General features: G+C 46.5%; 1 protein-coding gene across 1 annotated transcript in view; it reads right to left on the bottom strand.

The window, feature by feature from the left end:
• The window catches only part of LOC113614908 (short transient receptor potential channel 7), an 81,298-nt gene that overhangs the window by 8,756 nt on the left and 54,332 nt on the right, over window positions 1-18,210 (bottom strand). The window contains exon 5 of the mRNA XM_027096769.1: window positions 13,237-13,501. Coding sequence (XP_026952570.1) covers window positions 13,237-13,501 — 265 coding nt within the window. The remainder of the gene's footprint in view (window positions 1-13,236; window positions 13,502-18,210) is intronic.

Below are 18,210 nucleotides of genomic sequence, written 5' to 3'. Positions count from 1 at the left end.
CGCATCCAGGGAAAACCTTCTGCATTTTGATGAGGGAAAATGGCCTAGATTCGGCATGCGTTTTGTTCTCATTTGCTTCTTGCTGTGAATTTTGTTACTAAGCTCTGATTTATCCCTGGTGCCTTCCCTTAGGCATTCTGTGTTAATAATCTGGAGGGGACAGAGCCAGCCCACTAAGCAGTATGTGTTCCAGTAAAAGAAGAATATTTACAGATCCCTAAACCTATGCCTTTGCCCCTCCTCTAACACCCCACCTCCACTCCCAAGGCTTGGAATGCTCATCTGTTCAGTTTGTTGTCTGGGTGTCAGACAGTCTTCACACCTGTTTCATTTCTATTCTATAGCTTCAGGACTCACCTCTGGACTAGTATTTGGTCATGACCTCCAAGAGAATCTAATTACAAGTGGCCCAGACTCACTGGGATTGCCTGAGTGGAAGTAACCCCCCTCCAAAGCAATAATCCTCTGCATCAGGCTGGGCAGGAAGGGATCTTAGCCAAACTATGCCTTTTTAACAAACTCTTCTATGTTCTTTAGGGAGTGTCTATAGCCCTTGCTTCCTCTTATCATGGGGCAAAATGAGTTGCAGTGACAAAAACTTCCTTTAAGGAAAAGCTGGGTTCATTGTCTTGGATCATCCACAATGGCTAGATTCACTTTTGGGGTCTCTTGGGACTTTCATTTGTACTCACGCCCCGTGACATGAACTTTCAGTGGACTAACTGAATAGACTATTTTTGCTGTTGTTGTTTCTCAGAGGGGATATTATGGGCTGAGTTTATGTCCAGTTAGCTGGGCTAAGTGGTAAGCAATACACTATTTTATCCATAGCTCAAACCACCTAACTAAATAAATTCTAAATGGAATTGAAGCATTTAATGTTTAAAAACTACATAGTCAAAGCCAGAGTAAAATATTAGTAGTTATATAATCTTGGCCTGGGAGACGTTTCAAAACTACAGAGGGAAAGTTTGAAAGATATGCTCACATAAAACTTTACTTGTAGATATTGAAAACATATTAAGTAAACATATAAGGCAAAAGACTGAGGAAAGGATTTGTATTTGCAACACATATGACAATGGATGATGTCTTTCTTACATAAAGAGCTCTTATAAATCAATATGAAATGATAGACATCCTTGTTGAAAAATAAAAGGAGGACAAAATCTTTCAGGAAAACTTGATGCTTTTTGTGGTGACAAGAGCTCCACAAGTAACTTGATAGGTCAGGTTGGTGGTGTCTTCTGGTTTAATATGTAGTGGGAAATAAGTGAAACGTGTCCTCACTGCGTTGTGTTATGTTGACTTTGGAAACCTATAATAATATATGCTTAGAGAGAAGGCTGGCCTTGGAGAGGAGTGAGTAGTACATTCCTCATCCCAAGAGCTTGGGCACTGGAGTGAGCCCCAATGTCTTGTGAAGTAATGATACTCTCAGAGTCATGTACCAGCCATCGCCCATAATTTTCAGGAGCTATGGGATACAGGGCATGGTGCAGAAGACCAGTCACTGAAGAGGTCTGGGACTGTCTTTCAAGAAGAAAGTATCTTGCAGTTGAGGTAGATGATATTCACCATGAAGCCACTTGTCTCACAAAAAGTCCCCATTGTCAGATAGCTGGTCTCTAGGCTAAATTTGAGGTTCTTTACTGATAGAGATGGTGGCTGCTCGTTCCATATCCTCCTCCCACCCACTCTGGCTCTCTGCCAAGTTTGCCACAGATTCCTCCAATTGCGTCAGTCACAGGAATCTTCACAGAGATAGCCGGAGGAGTAAGAAAGCAAAGGTGCATACCTGGTTCAAATCCCAGCCCCATCATGTACCGGCTGTGTGAGCTTGGGCATCTTACAAAACCTGCTTGAGCCTCAGTCTGCTTATCTATGAAAGGGCTAATAGTACCTTATTATTAAGTTGCTGTGAAGATTAAATGGAGCAACCCATTTAAAGTGTATAGTAAGAGTCCAATAAATGGTACCTGTTATTTTTATTCATGTGTTTATTTGCCAAACATTCACTGAACTCCAGCTATGTGCCAGGCACCATACAGAGCAGGATGCAGGGGGCACAGAACTTGTTTATCTCTGTGGAGGTCCCAGTCTACAGCAAGCCCACTGGTGTGAGCCAGTACTATAAGGCTGTGGGCAAGGATGCTCTGGTCGCCTTGCCCTACCCAGGAACACATACAACCCCATCAACCTTCGGGTGCCTCCACACAGGGCTGAATGGAGTTAACAATTCAGCTGCATACTGACTTTTCTGAACAAGGCCCGTTTTCCTTCCTATCTGCAAGGATCATCACCAACCCTTGATTTCATGCAAATCCTCTTTCTGATTTCTCCAGCCTGTGCTGTCTTTGATTGTTTGACTTCTGGCTTGCAGTGGAAGGGGCTGAGGTTTCATCAATAGGCCACCCTAGCCTAAGAACTGCTCCTAACGAAGTCAAAGGGGAAAAGTGCCTGAGAGTGACGTTGACTAGATCGTGATTCACCCTCCTCTTACCCGGTGGGGGTGTGTGTGTGTGTGTGGGAAGGTTGGGGCTGACTTATCATGCAGACGGCAGGAGCGAGGTAATCCGTTCTCTACCAGGTCTGTCTCGCCTGGATAACAGCACTTTAATAACGGGTTGTCTGAAGAGGCAGTTGTGTATGGGCCTCAGAGAACAAACGGATTAACAAGGCGAGGGTTTGGGGCAATTGTTATGGAAATTGCTGCTGCTTCGGGGTGCCATGAGGCCCTCCCCTCAGTGTCATGGAACTCTGCCCCCCACCCCAAACAGTTCAGTTCAGGGTTACCTACCCAAATCTGCAAGTAGCAGCCTCAAATTAAGCAGGAGGAATCAGCTCCTGAAAGGCTGTCTTCTCAAGTTCGAAGACAATAGCTGGCCTTGAGCTAGAGTTCTGCTGAAGCAGAAGCAATGCTCACTTGCCATCCCAGTGGGGACTGCTAGAAGGTGTTTGGAATCTAGAAAGACCTCCGCACCAGGGCTGTGCTCCTCTAATGCCCAGACCTGGAGACTGAGAGCAGTTGGACCAGCCTTGAGGGCAGTCAGGGCAAGAGTGTCCAATGCCTGAGGAAGTCTGGACCTCACCCCCACCATGGTCCTCTGAATCACCTCTTGGTTTATCCTGGGCCCTAAATGAGGCGTGATTTAGACGGTCCAGAAGTAGAAGAGTCTGGCCCCAGAATCAGGGCCGAGGAACTGGGATGCACAAAGCCCGGATTTATTCATACTGAGGGTCCAACTCTCCCCCTGATAGCCCGGTTGCTCCTTGAGGGCAGAGTTATGTTTTCTTCCCCCTTGAAACCCCAAACCTAGTGCAGAACCTGGCACACTGAAGGTGCTAACTAAATTCATTGTTCTTTGAATGAATGAGTCCCCGTTGCATATTCTGATTCCCTGTTCCTGATCCCAGTGTTGAGGTGAGGCTGTTGTAAAGCGGAGTACAGGTTCTGGGTTTAACTGTGAGCTTTTTGCTAAATAACTTTGTCTCGCTGTGCCTCTTTTTTTCTAGCTGCGGAATGGGAAAACAATAACCTCTACTTCACAGGGTTGTTGTAAATAAGTTAACAGAATGTTTGTGAGGGGTGCATAAAACACTGCCTGGCACAGGGCCTGAAAGACTCTTATACCCTACAATCAATTCTCAGAATAATCCTTTAAAAATATGAATCAGATCCTGCCTCTCTCATTTAGCAGCTTTCCACAGGCTAACAGTCAAACCTAGTCACCCAGCCAAGGCTCCCCTGACCTCACTCTGGCTCGCCCCTCACTCGGGGTGCTGTGCCCCTGACTTTAAACTTAATTGTCACATGGTCAGGTCAACCTTCTCCGACCATGTCTGAAGGAGGTCCGTTTCTCATTATTCTTTTGCATGACACTTTTATTTCCTTCCTAGCTGTCAGCACTTAACCTAAGATGTTCTTATTTGTCTATTTGTTAATCATCATCATCATTGTTATTATTTTGCCTCTTTTCCCATTCGCAGAGCATTGTGACCTCCACAAGGTCACGACTGGCTCACGTCTCTGCCATCAGTGCCCAGAACAATGTGTGGCTCACAGTGGGGGCTCAGGAAACATCTTTTGTCAATGAATGGTTGAAGCTGGGAAACTGAGGCACGGGGTGATGTGGTCTTAGCTTGCCTCAGACCCACTTAACAGATGTTTTTCTGCTGATATTCTAGAGCGAACCCTGGACAGTCCAGTTTCCTGTCCCTGTCACTTTGAAGAATGACAGTTTAAACCTTATTCCCATCCTAGAATTGAATTTTAGTGAATAAAGGGTCAGAATTTCCCCGTTGAAGATGCTACACTCAGTCTTAGAATAAGATAGAGGACTTGAGTCCCTTGAGGATAAGATAGAGGGGAGTGCCTGCAAATATGCTGTGAAGGCCTCATCCAAAAGGGCACATTTTCTATGGACCATCAGGTCTTTTTCCTCAAAACTTTGTGGGCTTTCAGCCCGTTCCGGAAGCGCAAAGCTACCAGGCTTTTAAAATTCATGTCATGAATAAACATGAGGAGAGGGTATAAATAAACATTATATGATAGTAGAATGTCTGCTGTAATAGGTACAATCATTCTAAAGTAGCTCAGGGAAAGATCTATATTTTTATCACTTATTGGGGAATTATGTGAAGATAAGAAATTACATTAGACCCAAACTATCTTTTTGACACATAAAGGTCATTTCCAGATGCCCAGCCTGTATGAGCCTGACCTGGGCCACAGCATTGACCACTGCCATCTCCTCCATCAAGTCTCAGACCTCTCTGTGCTAGTTTCTCCACATGAAAATGGGCATAAAGAGTTCTCTCATTCCCCCCAAACCCTTATGCCTAACTTGAATTCATAAGATGAAAGGTGAGATTATAACTTTCAAATATGATAAAGTATGATGATAATGCTTCTGTATCAGGGATGCCCATATTTCAACACGGGCCCAGGATCCTGGGAAAAATCTCTCCTCGTTAAAGCCCAGGAGGCTGACTGCATTCCACATTCGCACCTGCACACACATTCAGCATGCAGAGGCCACGGTCCCATGATGCTGTGCTGATTTCTCTTAACTGGCCATTGGTTATGATGAGTTTTATGAGGGCAGACGGTATAATCCAGCCTTGGCTGCCCTAGTGGGACCTCCTCTGCAGGTGAATCCTTGTTGGGACTGTGGCCCTTTGCTGTCAGAAGGCCCCTCTGGCTCATCACTCCCTTCTGGATGTTTCTGGGCCTGTATGGCTCGCCTGACCATCTCCCTTTTCTCCCTTCCTTGGGCCAGGGAAGTCTCAGGCTCTTTTGTTTGTAAAACACAACATGGCATTTTTAGCTTAAGGGCCCCATTCACCCCTTCAGCAAGTCTCTGCTTGTCCCTTGGTGCTGAGGATGGGCCCTCTTTACGGCCCCACTGCTCCTGTAGTCCTTTAGGATATGGACCACTTCAGCCATGCTTTTGGGAGGTAGATCTGAGTGTTTGACTTCAGCTCTGCTGGGTATGGGTCCTGGGGAAGGTCAAAGCCCCTATATCTTTCCTGAATCACCGGGACCTTGCCCTCTTCCCCATCATGCTCTCCTTGATTCCCTCCCCACATCCTTTTAGGGCCTTACCGATGTCAAAACCTGGAGAACGTCCTCCTTCTCCCCCCCTCCCCAGCCCCAGCCACGTGCAGGCAGTCACCGTGGTTCATCCATTCTAACCTCAGCCTCCTTCTCCATCCCCTGTCCACAGCCTCTTCATGGATCTATCAACTCCCTTTGGGGCTGCATTTCCTTCACAACATTTGCTCAGTTGTAAACGAGCCCTCATTCCTGTGACTATTTGATTAATACCTGTCTTCCCAACCAGTCTGCAAGTTCCATGAGGGGAGGAATCCCGACTTCTTATGCTTCTGCTCATAAAACCCCCAGCACCAAGCTCAGGCATCCCCTCCCATCCTCTCCCATCCATTCCAACCCATCCTTTGCACTGTTGCCACAGCACTCTTGCTGAGGGCAGATCCGACCATGCTTCCTCTTTTTTATTTTATTTTATTTTTTTTTGCGGTACGCGGGCCTCTCACTGTTGTGGCCTCTCCCGTTGCGGAGCACAGGCTCCGGACGCGCAGGCTCAGCGGCCATGGCTCACGGGCCCAGCCGCTCCGCGGCATGTGGGATCCTCCCGGACCGGGGCATGAACCCGTGTCCCCTGCATCGGCAGGCGGATTCTCAACCACTGCACCACCAGGGAAGCCCAGGAAGAGCTTACTTTTGGGCAGATTTCTTACTTGCACCTTGGCCATGGGGCTTTCCCCTCAGCCTTTGCTTTTAGCTCCTAGAGTTTCTTCTGCTCCTCTTTCTGTTTCTGCATGAATATCTTATCTCATCCATCTTCTTGGTCTGTTTCTTGGGCTGCTTTAGGGGCTTCTTCTTGCCACCTTTGTGGCCAGACATGGTGTTTGTTGTCCCTTCCCCAGACACTGCCACTGGAAGCGGCTTTTGTTGTTGTTAAGAAAATTTTCACGTATTATGAGGCATTGAAACATCTGAACAAATCCACATCTGGGCAATGAGGCAGCTGCTTTCTCCTTCACTTAAAAATGCCCTGCTCCTTTACCTTAAACAGGCTGGAGTGCCCTCCTCCAAGACCCTCCGTTTAGGGTCACCCCCTCCATGAAGCCTCCCCTGACCCTGCCAGGCAGAGTTCAGTGCTTCCTCCTCACTGTGCTGCCCAAGTACCCTTTGATGATGATCACATGGTGTACAATAACTGATGCACCCCCCCCCCCTTTTTTTGGAATTCCTACTTGTCTGTGCATTCCTCAGGGATGGGAGGATTGTCTTATTAATCTCTATGACGCCAGGGCCAAAACAGAACTTGGCATGGAGTATCTGCTTCATAATGTTTGTCAAATGAATGAGCATACTTTGGAAAAGAAACCTGCTTTACCCAGGGGACAATCACAGGCTGATTATTGAGAGTTGAGATGCAGAATCATCAGGTTCTCAATGATAATCAAAATCTGAATTTAGTATGCTATTCTTTAGAATTTCGTGTCACAGGAAAGTGACGCAACTTTTAAAGGCACTCAGCTTCTACCTTAGAGCATAGGGCCTGGTATGGGAGTGGGGGAATTTCAGGTAAAAAGGTGGACGACAGGCTTGGAGCCATGCAGATCTGGGTTCAAATCCTCTTTTGGCTCTGTGGTCTTGGGCAAGTCCAATGTCTCACGGAGCTTCAGGTTCTTGGTGGTAGTATCTATGTCATTCTGTTGTTGTGTGGATTAAATGAGAGGGCAGATCATGTGTCTGTCATGAGTTGTTCAACAGCAGGGTGGTGCGGTGGTCCTGGGGTGGTGTATGTGTGGGCAGAGTCTCAAGGAGCCTCTGCCTCAGCCCCAGTGCCCATCTCCAGGTTCACTGGAAGGAGGAACTGGCTTTCCTGCAGCCCCACTGAGGTGGGTGGAGCTGAGTCAGTGCCTTCTGCCCCTGGTGTGCATATAAGTCTCTCTGTAGGGTATGGAAATTTTCCATGACTGTCATGGAAAATAGAAACTTCTAATTTTGCCTAGCACTGCTGAAGTTCCTTCCATTAAAATGATCCCTGGGGAACGGAATAACCTTAAGAGAGGTATTTTTTGATTAGCAATGTCTCCACCCGCCTATGCTATGAAGCTGACTCCACAACAGCCTTTACAAAAGATTAGCTGGGATCATCTTTTGAGGGTCAGGGCCTACATTTTTTTTTTTTTTAATTTATTTTTGGCTGGGTAGGGTCTTCGTTGCTGCATGCCGGCTTTCTCCAGTTGCGACGAGCGTTGCAGTGCACAGGCTTCTCATTGCGGTGACTTCTCTTGTTGCGGAGCACGGGCTTTAGGTGCACGGGCTTCAGTAGTTGTAGCATGCGGGCTCAGTAGTTGTGGCTGGCAGGCTCTAGAACGCAGGCCCAGTAGTTGTGGTGCACGGGCTTAGTTGCTCCGCGGCATGTGGGATCTTCCCGGACCAGGGCTTGAACCCGTGTACCCTGCATTGGCAGGCGGATTCTTAACCACTGAGCCACCAGGGAAGCCCAGGGCCTACATTTAATCTCCAGTCAAAATTAAGTGGGGGAGGCCAAGTTCACCCAAAGAGAAGACCAGTAGCCCATCCTGGGTTATGTTAGAGAGCCCTTCACTTCCCTGCTCTGGGTCCCTTCATTGCCCCCAGCCCCTCCCATTCTTCTTTGTGTACCTGTCCTCTTATGGTCACCAGTCCGAGTATAGGGAAGGCCACCCTTTTCCTACACATTCTCACCCAGCTGTATTTCATTAGTGAGCCAAGGATTTTTGTCTCTGTTTTTCCAACACTGAAACTAGAGTGCTGGACCCCAAGGTTCCATATGATCTCTAAGCAGAAAGCCTTTGCCTATGGAACATGTGCATTCCAGCAAAGGTGGCTGCACAACAAAACTGCAAAAAGCAAATCCTATTTGTCTACTGACTTCCATGATAAAAATCAAAAGTATGTTCCCAATAAGAACAAAATTTCTAACAGTTGGAATTGAGAACTTTAAGACTCTTTGAAAGAAAATGCATTTTTAGGTGATTTCACCTCCACTTCCTTACCCCCGTCTCAGGACACTTAGATTTTATACTCTGGGAGCATAAAACTGGTCTGCACACCTTCTCCTCCTCACCTCTGGTCATTTTGCAGTTTCTAACAGAAGTGACTTAGAGACAGTGAGCTGCCAGCTGGTGCCCATCTGTCACGCGCAGGCAGGCCCAGCTCACCACCCAATAACCCGTGCGCACACGTGCCCCTTTTCCTGCTCCTCCCTTCACGCCAGCCCCCGACACTGAAGCAGCTGTGAAACATAACCAGACCTTTGGTTCTGAAGGGAGAGGAGGCTGGAAAGTTGCCTCCTAACTGCTCCTAGGATGTGACGGCAGACCATGCTCTCCGCTGGAATCTGGCTACGTATTCTGACTGCACAGAGCTTGAAATCCTATCAATAACACACTCACTTAGGTTAACAAGCTCTTTTTGTTTTTCAGTGCGCAGAGCTGAGCGTGGTCTGTCTCCCCATCTGAGTAATGATGAGGTAGAGTCAGGTCAGCATTTCTCCCTGTGTGGTCCTAAGACCACCTATATCGGAATCCCCCAGTGGATTGTTTGTGCTGACTTCTAGGCCTACCTGGAAAGGAGGTAACTAGGCTCTCTCAGGGGTGGGGTCCGGGAAGACTCAGGTTTAGCCATCTCCCTGGATGATTCCGGTGTGGCCTGCGTAACGCTGGTCTCAATGAAGACTGTTCACACCGTGTGTTTATTCATACCTTGGGCAGAATCAGTTCAGTCTGTCTGTTTTCCTCTACCTCCCCTCACTGAGGTCTGCCAGATGGACGGGATGGGAATTTGGGGGTGGGGAGGGAGGTATGGTGATTCCGGAACTGGAACACACTGGAGGTTAGGGCGGGGCCTGGCTGAGGGCTGTGGGTCTGTTGCTGGTGGAGAAACCTTTCTTCTTCTCTTTCCTTTTGTCCCAGGTTGTCTCTCCCCCTTCCATCTGGGACAGGACTATAACTCAGTGGGATTCGGGTGGGACTGGCTTTTGTGAGCTGGCCTGGGCCCACACCCCTAGGTGAACAGGGCTCTTGTGAGACAGCTAGCTGTCTGTTGGTTCCTAACAGCTGACTTTCAAAGTGGACTCCCTTAGGGACCCAAGCTGTCCTTGAACATGGCTGGGGTGGGGTTGAGGGGGGCCAAGATAGGGGAAGAGTACCCACAGTGTGCTCCAGCCCAAATTTCCTTTCTGCAGCGTTGAGTCTTCTGACTCGATAGAAGCAGCTGAGAGGACCATCTTACCCTAGAGCTCTAAATTCCACACACAGACAGAGGGCGCCCTGGGGGTGGGCAAAAGGGATGATCCGGAGCTGGGCAGGGTGGCCCGGGTGTGGGCTGTTATGAAGCATTCACCAAGGGAGTCACTGGACTTCATCATCAACATTGCTGGAGCTCAGAATAGCTCTGCGTCCCCCTCAAGCACGAGCAGCCTTTATCCTCCTGTGGCTTTTTGCTTATCAGAGAAGATCTCTGGGGGCTGGGGGTGGGGGGTGATACGCTCCAGAGAGCAGTCAAAAGGTAAGAGATGACATTTACAAAAATCCATTCTTTCCTCTCCACTTCACCACTCTGTTGACTGTTTTCCTGTTCAATCAAATCCTATTCACAGCTTCACATCCCATTTTAGGAGTTGCCAAGGCGATAAATATCCTGTCCTTTCTTTACTGTGCTTGCTTTCGCCTTTTTCTCTCCCTTGCCCATCCTGGAGAGCCTGAATCCTCTTTGGTTGGCTTTCTCACATCTAGAAAGCTCCATTCAGTTCCCAGCAATGGGACAAGCCAATTGCTTTGGCCCTTCCTCCTGCTGTTACCTTTCCCCATGACTTTTCCTGATCCCAGAGACTCCCTTTATAGATTGGCTGTGCTGTGTCCAGCTGAGATCTGTGGCCTGGACAGCCCTGCTCTTAAGTCATGACCTTTTTCATTTTTCATGTGTCGCGCTACCAACTTTCGGAGGGACTGTGGGCTGACAGTGCAGCCTCCTTGTAGGGGGAGCAAAGGGGAATTGCACAGAACACCCAGGGCAGGAGAAATGGGACAGAGGTCCTCATGGTCAGATTCCTAGTCAACTGCTTATCCTACTGCCTCGAATCTGGCTTCCTTTCTCCTGTTGATTCCCTCATTCTTCTTTACGAAGCATTTAGTGAGCAATGCTACGTACAAGACATCGTGCTAGACTGGAAACACAGGAGGGACATCAGGGCTTACCACGGAGGGTGAGAGTCTTTGTGTATTGACTGACATCTTGACATCAATAAACGATGCATCCCACACTGAGTGTGTACAGTTAGCTTTGCCTCTAGCAGATCCAGAGCAAATTTGCTTTGGGGTGATTCAAGCTTATTTCATTCCTTCAACAGTTAATCACTGAGTGTTGGAGTGCTATAAAGTAGTCCAACTGATCCACTCACGCACTTGGCCTGATCTGGTGGACCGTTGGTAGGCTAGGTCCCTGTCCAGAAAGGTCCTATAGAGCCAGTCGGTCCCCAGGTGTCCTTTCTTACAGCTCATCCTGCCCCCTCCTCCTTATTACTCATCATTCCCATTATGATCGCTATTATTCATTGAAGGCTTATTATATGCCAAGCACTATATTCAATCTGATTTCTTCCTTTTGGATCCTTACGACAATCCTGTGAAGCTGGCCATCTTGGTATTCTCACTTCAGAGCTGGGGACATGAATGCCCAGGGGGCTTAAACACTTGCCCGAGGTCACACAGCCAGTAAGAGGAGAGCTCAGACTGAAACCTAGTCTGTCTGAGCCAGGGGTGTGTGGTGTGCTGAGACACAGAGCTAGGCACCCCTCGGGTGCATTTCTCAGCGCTGGCCAGGCACCTGTTCTCTGTGAACACAAACTACTTCTTTGCCTCCGCGAGTAACAGCTTTTGTGCTTCAGCAGCATCAGAGGCCCACCCTTCTGGGCAGTTCTCCTCGGGCAGGGCAACGCTGTCCACGATTCTGAGCTGAGGGGCACAGGGTCCATCGCACCTGGTCTGGGTTTTTCGAGTCATGGACCGTCCCTTGAAGGGTGATTTCTCTGGAAGAAGGGTCAAGTGGAGGCCCCTTGCAAGGTGAGACCTGCTCAAGGAGCCTGCATGGTACGGCTCCGCCACTGTCACTGGCTGGAAAATAAATTCCAGGCCGCTCAGGGGTTCTTGGGGACCAGTGTCCGCAAGTGCTTAGCCCTGTGGGTTCCAGCTGCCATGCTTGTGGCTGGAGACCTGACTGTCCTTCCCTCGAGACTCTGGGCCGGAGCCTGATGAAGGCAGGGAGCAGTTCTGGGACCAGGTGAGCCTGGGGCAGGACCTGGACTGGAACGCGTCTGAGCTTCAGGCACTTTCCAGAATCCCTTCGTTTATGTATGAAGGTATTTATGAACAAGGGTGGGAAGTCTTGTTTCCATCTTGCTGATGAGGCCACGGAGGCTCAGATCAATCAAATCCTATTCACAGCTTCACCTCCCATTTTAGGAGTTGCCAAGGCGACTTGTTGGCTTAGGGTCATTAGCTATGAAATGCCTGTGCCAGTGTAAACTCAGATTTGCCAGATCCTTCTACTGGACCACTGCTCACGGCTCCTGATGGCCCTCCAGGAGACCCCCTAGCATCCCCCAGAGGGGGGGGAGCTCTGGGTCTTTGTGGACGTAGGCTCAGCGAGCTCCGACACCACCCCGTGAGGGAGGCGGCAGCTCCTTCGGGACCCCGGAGTCAGTCGGCCTGACAGTGCCTTGTCACTCGGTCACACCGCGTGCCTCTAGCCTCCCTCGCCTGGGCCTTCCCTACTGCTTCTGAGGCACGTGGTCCTGCAGGACTTGCTCGGTGCCCGTGCACAGCACTGGTTTGCCCAGCCAGGCACGGAGAGCTGCTGACCTGTGCCCACAGGCAGACCTACCTCCCATGCTGTGCAGATATGGCTTCCCCGGGGGCGGACCTAGAAGTGTAGGTACACTAATGTTCTGTGGAGTGAATCTGAGTAATGAAAGACAAAAGACAGCAGATGGAGAAGGTCTGGCTGATAAATTATCTAATTCTATCCTGATGGGCTATTCTGAGACGTAGTACTATATGTCTCACCGTAGAAGTCTGTGGTGACCAAGTTGTATGCCTTGGTAGACGGTGGCCAGGTCAGCAACCTCTATGTGCTTTCCCTCCCCCCACACACGCCATTTCCTTTTTTCCTTTGATCTTATTTCATTTGGATTACAACTCCCTCTCTCCAGTGAAATATTGGCATGCAACACCTGCCCAGGGCTTTGTTTTCTAGGTAACATAGCTAAGACAATCATAACAGTAATAATTCCTTCCATTTATTTAATTTACTGTGTGGCAGCTAAATCAGCTCATTGAATCCTCACACTGTCCCTATTAAGCACGTATTATTAGTTGCCTCATTTTAAAGTTGAGGAAACTAAGACTCAGAGAAGTTAAGGAACATGCTCATGGCCACACAGCATGTAAGTGGCAAAGTGAGGATTAAACCCAGCTCTTCTGGTTTTCCAACTCCAGAACCTGAACTCGAAACCACCCTTGAATAAAGTTGCCTTTAAGCTTTAGAAATGCCAAGGAAACCCGAGCCTCCATGAGGAGACACTTGCAAGAGGCTGCCAAGGATCCCTGGGAAGCCCGCAGAGCCCCTCAGGAGAGAGCAAAGGGGGTACTCACGTTGTAAACGCTGGGTTGTACTTTGCACCTCGGTAGTAGGAGTACAGATTGAACATCCCAATCATGAAGGCCACAAATACCATGATGAAAATGACCATGAACTTGAAGATATCTTTCACAGTTCTCCCCAGGGAGATCTGCAGGGGCCCAAAGCTCTCGTTGGCTGGCAGGATGTACGCGATTCGAGAGAAGCTCAGCACGACAGCTATCGCATACAGCCCTTCCGATATGATCTGAGGGTCTGAAGGCCACCACTTGTCCCTGGCTAAAAGAAAACGATCTGGGTTACTCACTGGGCAACAGAATCTGCTCTGGAAGAGAAACCAGTTAGGCATCTTCAGAGGCCTCTAACCTCATCCCTTGCCATTCCTGCCCTTGTCTTTACATTAATCCTAATACATTGAAGGTGCCACCCTCCCTCTTGGAACATGCTGGCCCATCTGCCTGGAACACTCTCCCCTCACTTCAATCCCAGTCACCCTTCAAGACTCTGCTCAGGTGTCATCTCTTTCAGGAAGCCTTCTGTGCCCTGCACAGGCTGGGGCAGCCTCCCTGTACCCGTTGCTGCTCCCACAGTATCCTGTGTGCCCTCTTGTCATGCACTCGCCATGCTGCTTGCTATCCTGTCTTCCTTCCCAGTGTTTGAGCTCCGCAAGCAGGGGCTGTCCCATTCACAAGGAGGTGGTGGGGAGGCACACAGACTTAGAGTCAGACAGACCTGAGGTCGAAAGTGGCCTTTCTATGCAGTGGCTGTATGTAAAATATGACTCTCGGCAAGTCAATAAACCTTTTTGTTTTGCTTTTAAAATCTTTTATTGTCATTTAGAAAATTTTTAATATTTTAATTTTATTGGACTATAGTTGATTTACAGTGTTGTGTTAGTTTCAGGTATATAGCCAAGTGATTCATGTAGTTATACATATACAGATATTCATTCTGTTTTAGGTTCTTTTCTCATATAGGTTATCACAGGGTAGAGTTCCCTGTGCTATACTGTAGGTCCCCGTCAATCATCTATCTTATAAATAGTAGTATGTGTATGTTCATCCCAAGCTCCTGATTTGTACCTCCCCTCCACATTTCCCCTTTGGAAACCATAAGTTTGCTTTTGATATCTGTAAGTCTGCTTCTGTTTCATACATAAGTTCATTTGTATCTTTTTAAAAAATTAGATTCCACATATAAGTGTTATATGATATTTGTCTTTCTCTGTCTGACTTACTTCACTTAGTATGATAATCTCTAGGTCCATCCATGTTGCTGCAAGTGACATTATTTCATTCTTTTTTATTGCTGAGTAATATTCCATTGTGTCTATCTATCTATCTATCTAACTATCTATCTATATATACCACACTTCTTTATCCATTCCTCTGTTCATGGACTTTTAGGTGGCTTCCATGTCTTGGCTATTGTAAATAGTGCTGCAATGAACATTTGGGTGCATATATCATTTCAAATTATGGTTTTCTCTGGATATATTTTGGATTGGGATTGCTGGATCATGTAGTAGTTCTATTTTAAGTTTTTTAAGGAAACTCCATACTGTTCTCCATAGTGGCTGTATCAGTTTACATTCCCACCAACAGGAGGGTTCCTTTTTCTCCATACTCTCTCTAGCATTTATTATTTGTAGACTTTTTGATGATGGCCATTCCGACCCATGTGAGGTGATACCTCATTGTGGTTTTGGTTTGCATTTCTCTTATAATTAGTGATGTTGAACATCTTTTCATGTGCTTTTTGGCCATCTGTGTGTCTTTTTTGGAGAACTGTCTATTTAGATCTTCTGCCCATTTTTTGATTGGGTTGTTTGTTTTTTTGATATTGAGCTGCATGAGCTGTTTGTATTATATATTTTGGAGATTAATCCCTTGTTGGTTGCATCATTTGCAAATATTTTCTCCCATTCTGTGGGTTGTCTTTTTGTTTTGTTGATGGTTTCCTTTGCTGTGCAGAAGCTTTTAAGTTTAATTAGGTCCCATTTGTTTATTTTTGTTTTTATTTTCATTACTCTAGGAGGTGTATCAAAAAAGATTACTGCGATTTATGTCAAAGAGTGTTCTGCCTATGTTTTCCTCTAAGAGTTTTATAGTGTCTGGCCTTACATTTCGGTCTTTAATCCATTTTGAGTTTATTTTTGTGTGTGGTGTTAGAGAATGTTCTAATTTCATCCTTTTACATGTAGCTGTCCAGTTTTCCCAGCACCACTTATTGAAGAGGCTGTCCAATTAACTTTTTAAGCCTCATTTTCCCCATCTGCAAATTGGGGATAATATCAATGTGGTGAAGATGAAATGAAATCATTTATGTAAAGTGCTTAGCTGGAAAACAAATTGCAGGCCACTCAGGGGTTCCTGGGGGCAAGGGTCTGGCACACAGCAGGTGCTGATAAATGTTTGTTAAATGGCTGAATGAAATCCTAACCACAAGTTTAGCCATAAATCAGAACAAATGAGCTCACACGGGGGCCAGGAATCTGAAGGTTCTTGCCTGAGAAAATGCTCTTGGGTTTGGTTCCTCAGGCAGTGTGTGTCTGCGAGTTGCTCCCTGACTGAGCTAAGGCCCCAAAGCTGGTGACCAGTCATCCAGGTTTGCTATGACATCCCTGTTCCAGGTGGCAAGAGTCCTGGGACCTGTCTTGTGCTGGGGAGATTCTGCTTGTGGTCACTGGTGAGGGTCTGAGCTGCCCTGGGTATATTCCTTCAGCAGAGCAAACCTGTAAAGTGTTTCTATTGTAGTTCTAATGGTGCAAGGAGCAGCAGCTTTCTTTAATAAGCTGCCTTCTATGTGTCAAGACATACAGTGATTTTCAAGTGCGGGTAGAACCTTCCTCCTGGGGCAGAGTGTGTGTGTGGGCATCTGTGGTTGTTACAATGACTGGGTAGGAGTCTTATTGGGAGGCTAATATCCTGCAATGCTCCAGACAGACCTGTTCCATAAGAACTGCCCAGCTGAACAAGTCAATTGTGCCCCTGTTGAGAAATACTAAGTGAAACTTAAACTGAGAAACATAGAGAAACCTAAATTAGCCCCTACACTTATATTAGCTGCAGTTTTCACGACAGCCCTGTAGAGGAGGTATTATTACTGCCATTCTAAAGACTGGATTTGGGGTATGTGGTCCTTTTCAGAGCCAGGTAAGTGCAGATAGCAAGGATATTACATAGGGATTCTTGGCACCCCAAGGGAGATGGAAGAGAATAATTTTCTTCTTTATTTTCAAAGCTAGACTCTGTTAAACAATTATAATCATGAAGAGCAGTGAGAGATCTTTAGTAAGGGGAGCCAGGCCTCCATTTGACACAGACTCTCATGTAGTGCATTCTAAATTATATGCAGAAATATATAAAGTTATAGACTTTATGTTCTCATCAAGGTCATAAAACTCAGAAAGACAAGTAAGGGGAACAAATGTATTTTTCCAATATATCTGTTGCCCTCCATGGATATAAATAACACATTTGGATAACATGAAATAGGACTCAGATTCTTCAAACAGACGCCAAAAGGAATTCCTTTTTTCTCTCCCCTATAATTTATCATCTTAAACCTCAGTCGTAATAATAAAAGCCATTCCTATAATCAATATATTAAGATAGATTTAGCTGTTGTCAAACCCTGGTGACTCGGTCAGGACTTTTAGTGAAAAGTACTCTGCTTTGATTGGCTTGTAAGAATTTTGATGGGTGTAAAAGCAAACAGCACTTTGATGATTCAGACAAAGGGATTTTCTTCCCCTTGGAGCTGTTTCTAGGAGAAAAATTGCCCTATTATAACCTGGAAAACACCTGCCTACTTGGTGCTGTAGAGGTTGGAAGGGAACCATTGCCTGGCTGACCACTAGAGGGCGCTCTGCCTCCATAACTGGGGCACAAGCCAACCCTTTGAGATGCAAAAGATTTCAAGGGTACCTGATGAACCACAATGCAAGGGCAATAAACTGCAAAGCTTTGGGTTGGGTGAGACTTTAATGGGTGAGACTTTAATACAATCCAGAAAAGGAATAGAAGTCCTTTTAGAAGCAATAGGAATAGGAAAATTCCTATTCTATTCCAGAAAAGGAATAGCAGCAATACTGTGGTTTGAATCACAGCCCTAAGAAAAGTATTCAATGCAGTATCAAGATTCTCTCATCTTTCCTTAACGAACCCTGAGCAGCATAGAGGGGAAAATATGCAAACCCATGCTTCTAAAATGTCTGGATTTGCTAAACCAACAAATGAAGAGTGGATGATTTGTAATACTACAAGGCTCTCCATGTCTTAGTGTGTGTGTGGGGTTCCCTACCACATTTACATGTAACATAATCTGTGTAACACAATCTACATTGAATATGGGCAGCAACTCAAGTTTTGTGTTAAGTGGCCAAGCTTCTGGAGATCATTGCTGTACCTGATTATGAAGATTCTGTGGTCACACACACCACGTATCTTCCATCTAACAGGGACATTTGACACTCAAACCTTTCCTGCCACTAGTGAGTGCCTATTAAATGTCCAGCTAATTTACCAGTAACAACAAATATCTATTGTTTCTTCTCCCCACTCATCTTTCTTTTAGTACAGAAGCTACAGTGATTGAGCCAGAAAATGACCCCAGAGGTAGTAGTGATAATAACTTGTTACTATTAGTGAGCATTTAATATTTCAGAACACAGTGCAAAATTCTTCATGTGCACTATTTAACCCTCGAAACAAACTTTCTGACATGTATTATCCCAGTTTTACATATGGGAAAATAGAGGGTCAGAAAAATTTAGTAAACAAGTCCTTACAGTAAGCTACAGAAATAGGATTTGAATCCAGGTCTCTCTAACTCCAAAGCCTGCGAACATAAACACTATGCCATTCTGCATCGTTTTCATTTCATGTTGGACCAGGATCCCTTGCTATCCAAGGCAGTAATGTATTTCTGGGAACATTGTAAGCCATGCCACGAAAACCTGTTTCTTCCTCTATAAAATAGGAACA

The sequence above is a fragment of the Aethalodelphis obliquidens genome, unplaced genomic scaffold, assembly GCF_003676395.1.
Source record: "Aethalodelphis obliquidens isolate GAN/ISIS:26980383/991018 unplaced genomic scaffold, ASM367639v1 scaffold4, whole genome shotgun sequence".
NCBI lineage: Eukaryota > Metazoa > Chordata > Mammalia > Artiodactyla > Delphinidae > Aethalodelphis > Aethalodelphis obliquidens.
This window is presented reverse-complemented; position numbering and strand designations above follow the sequence as displayed.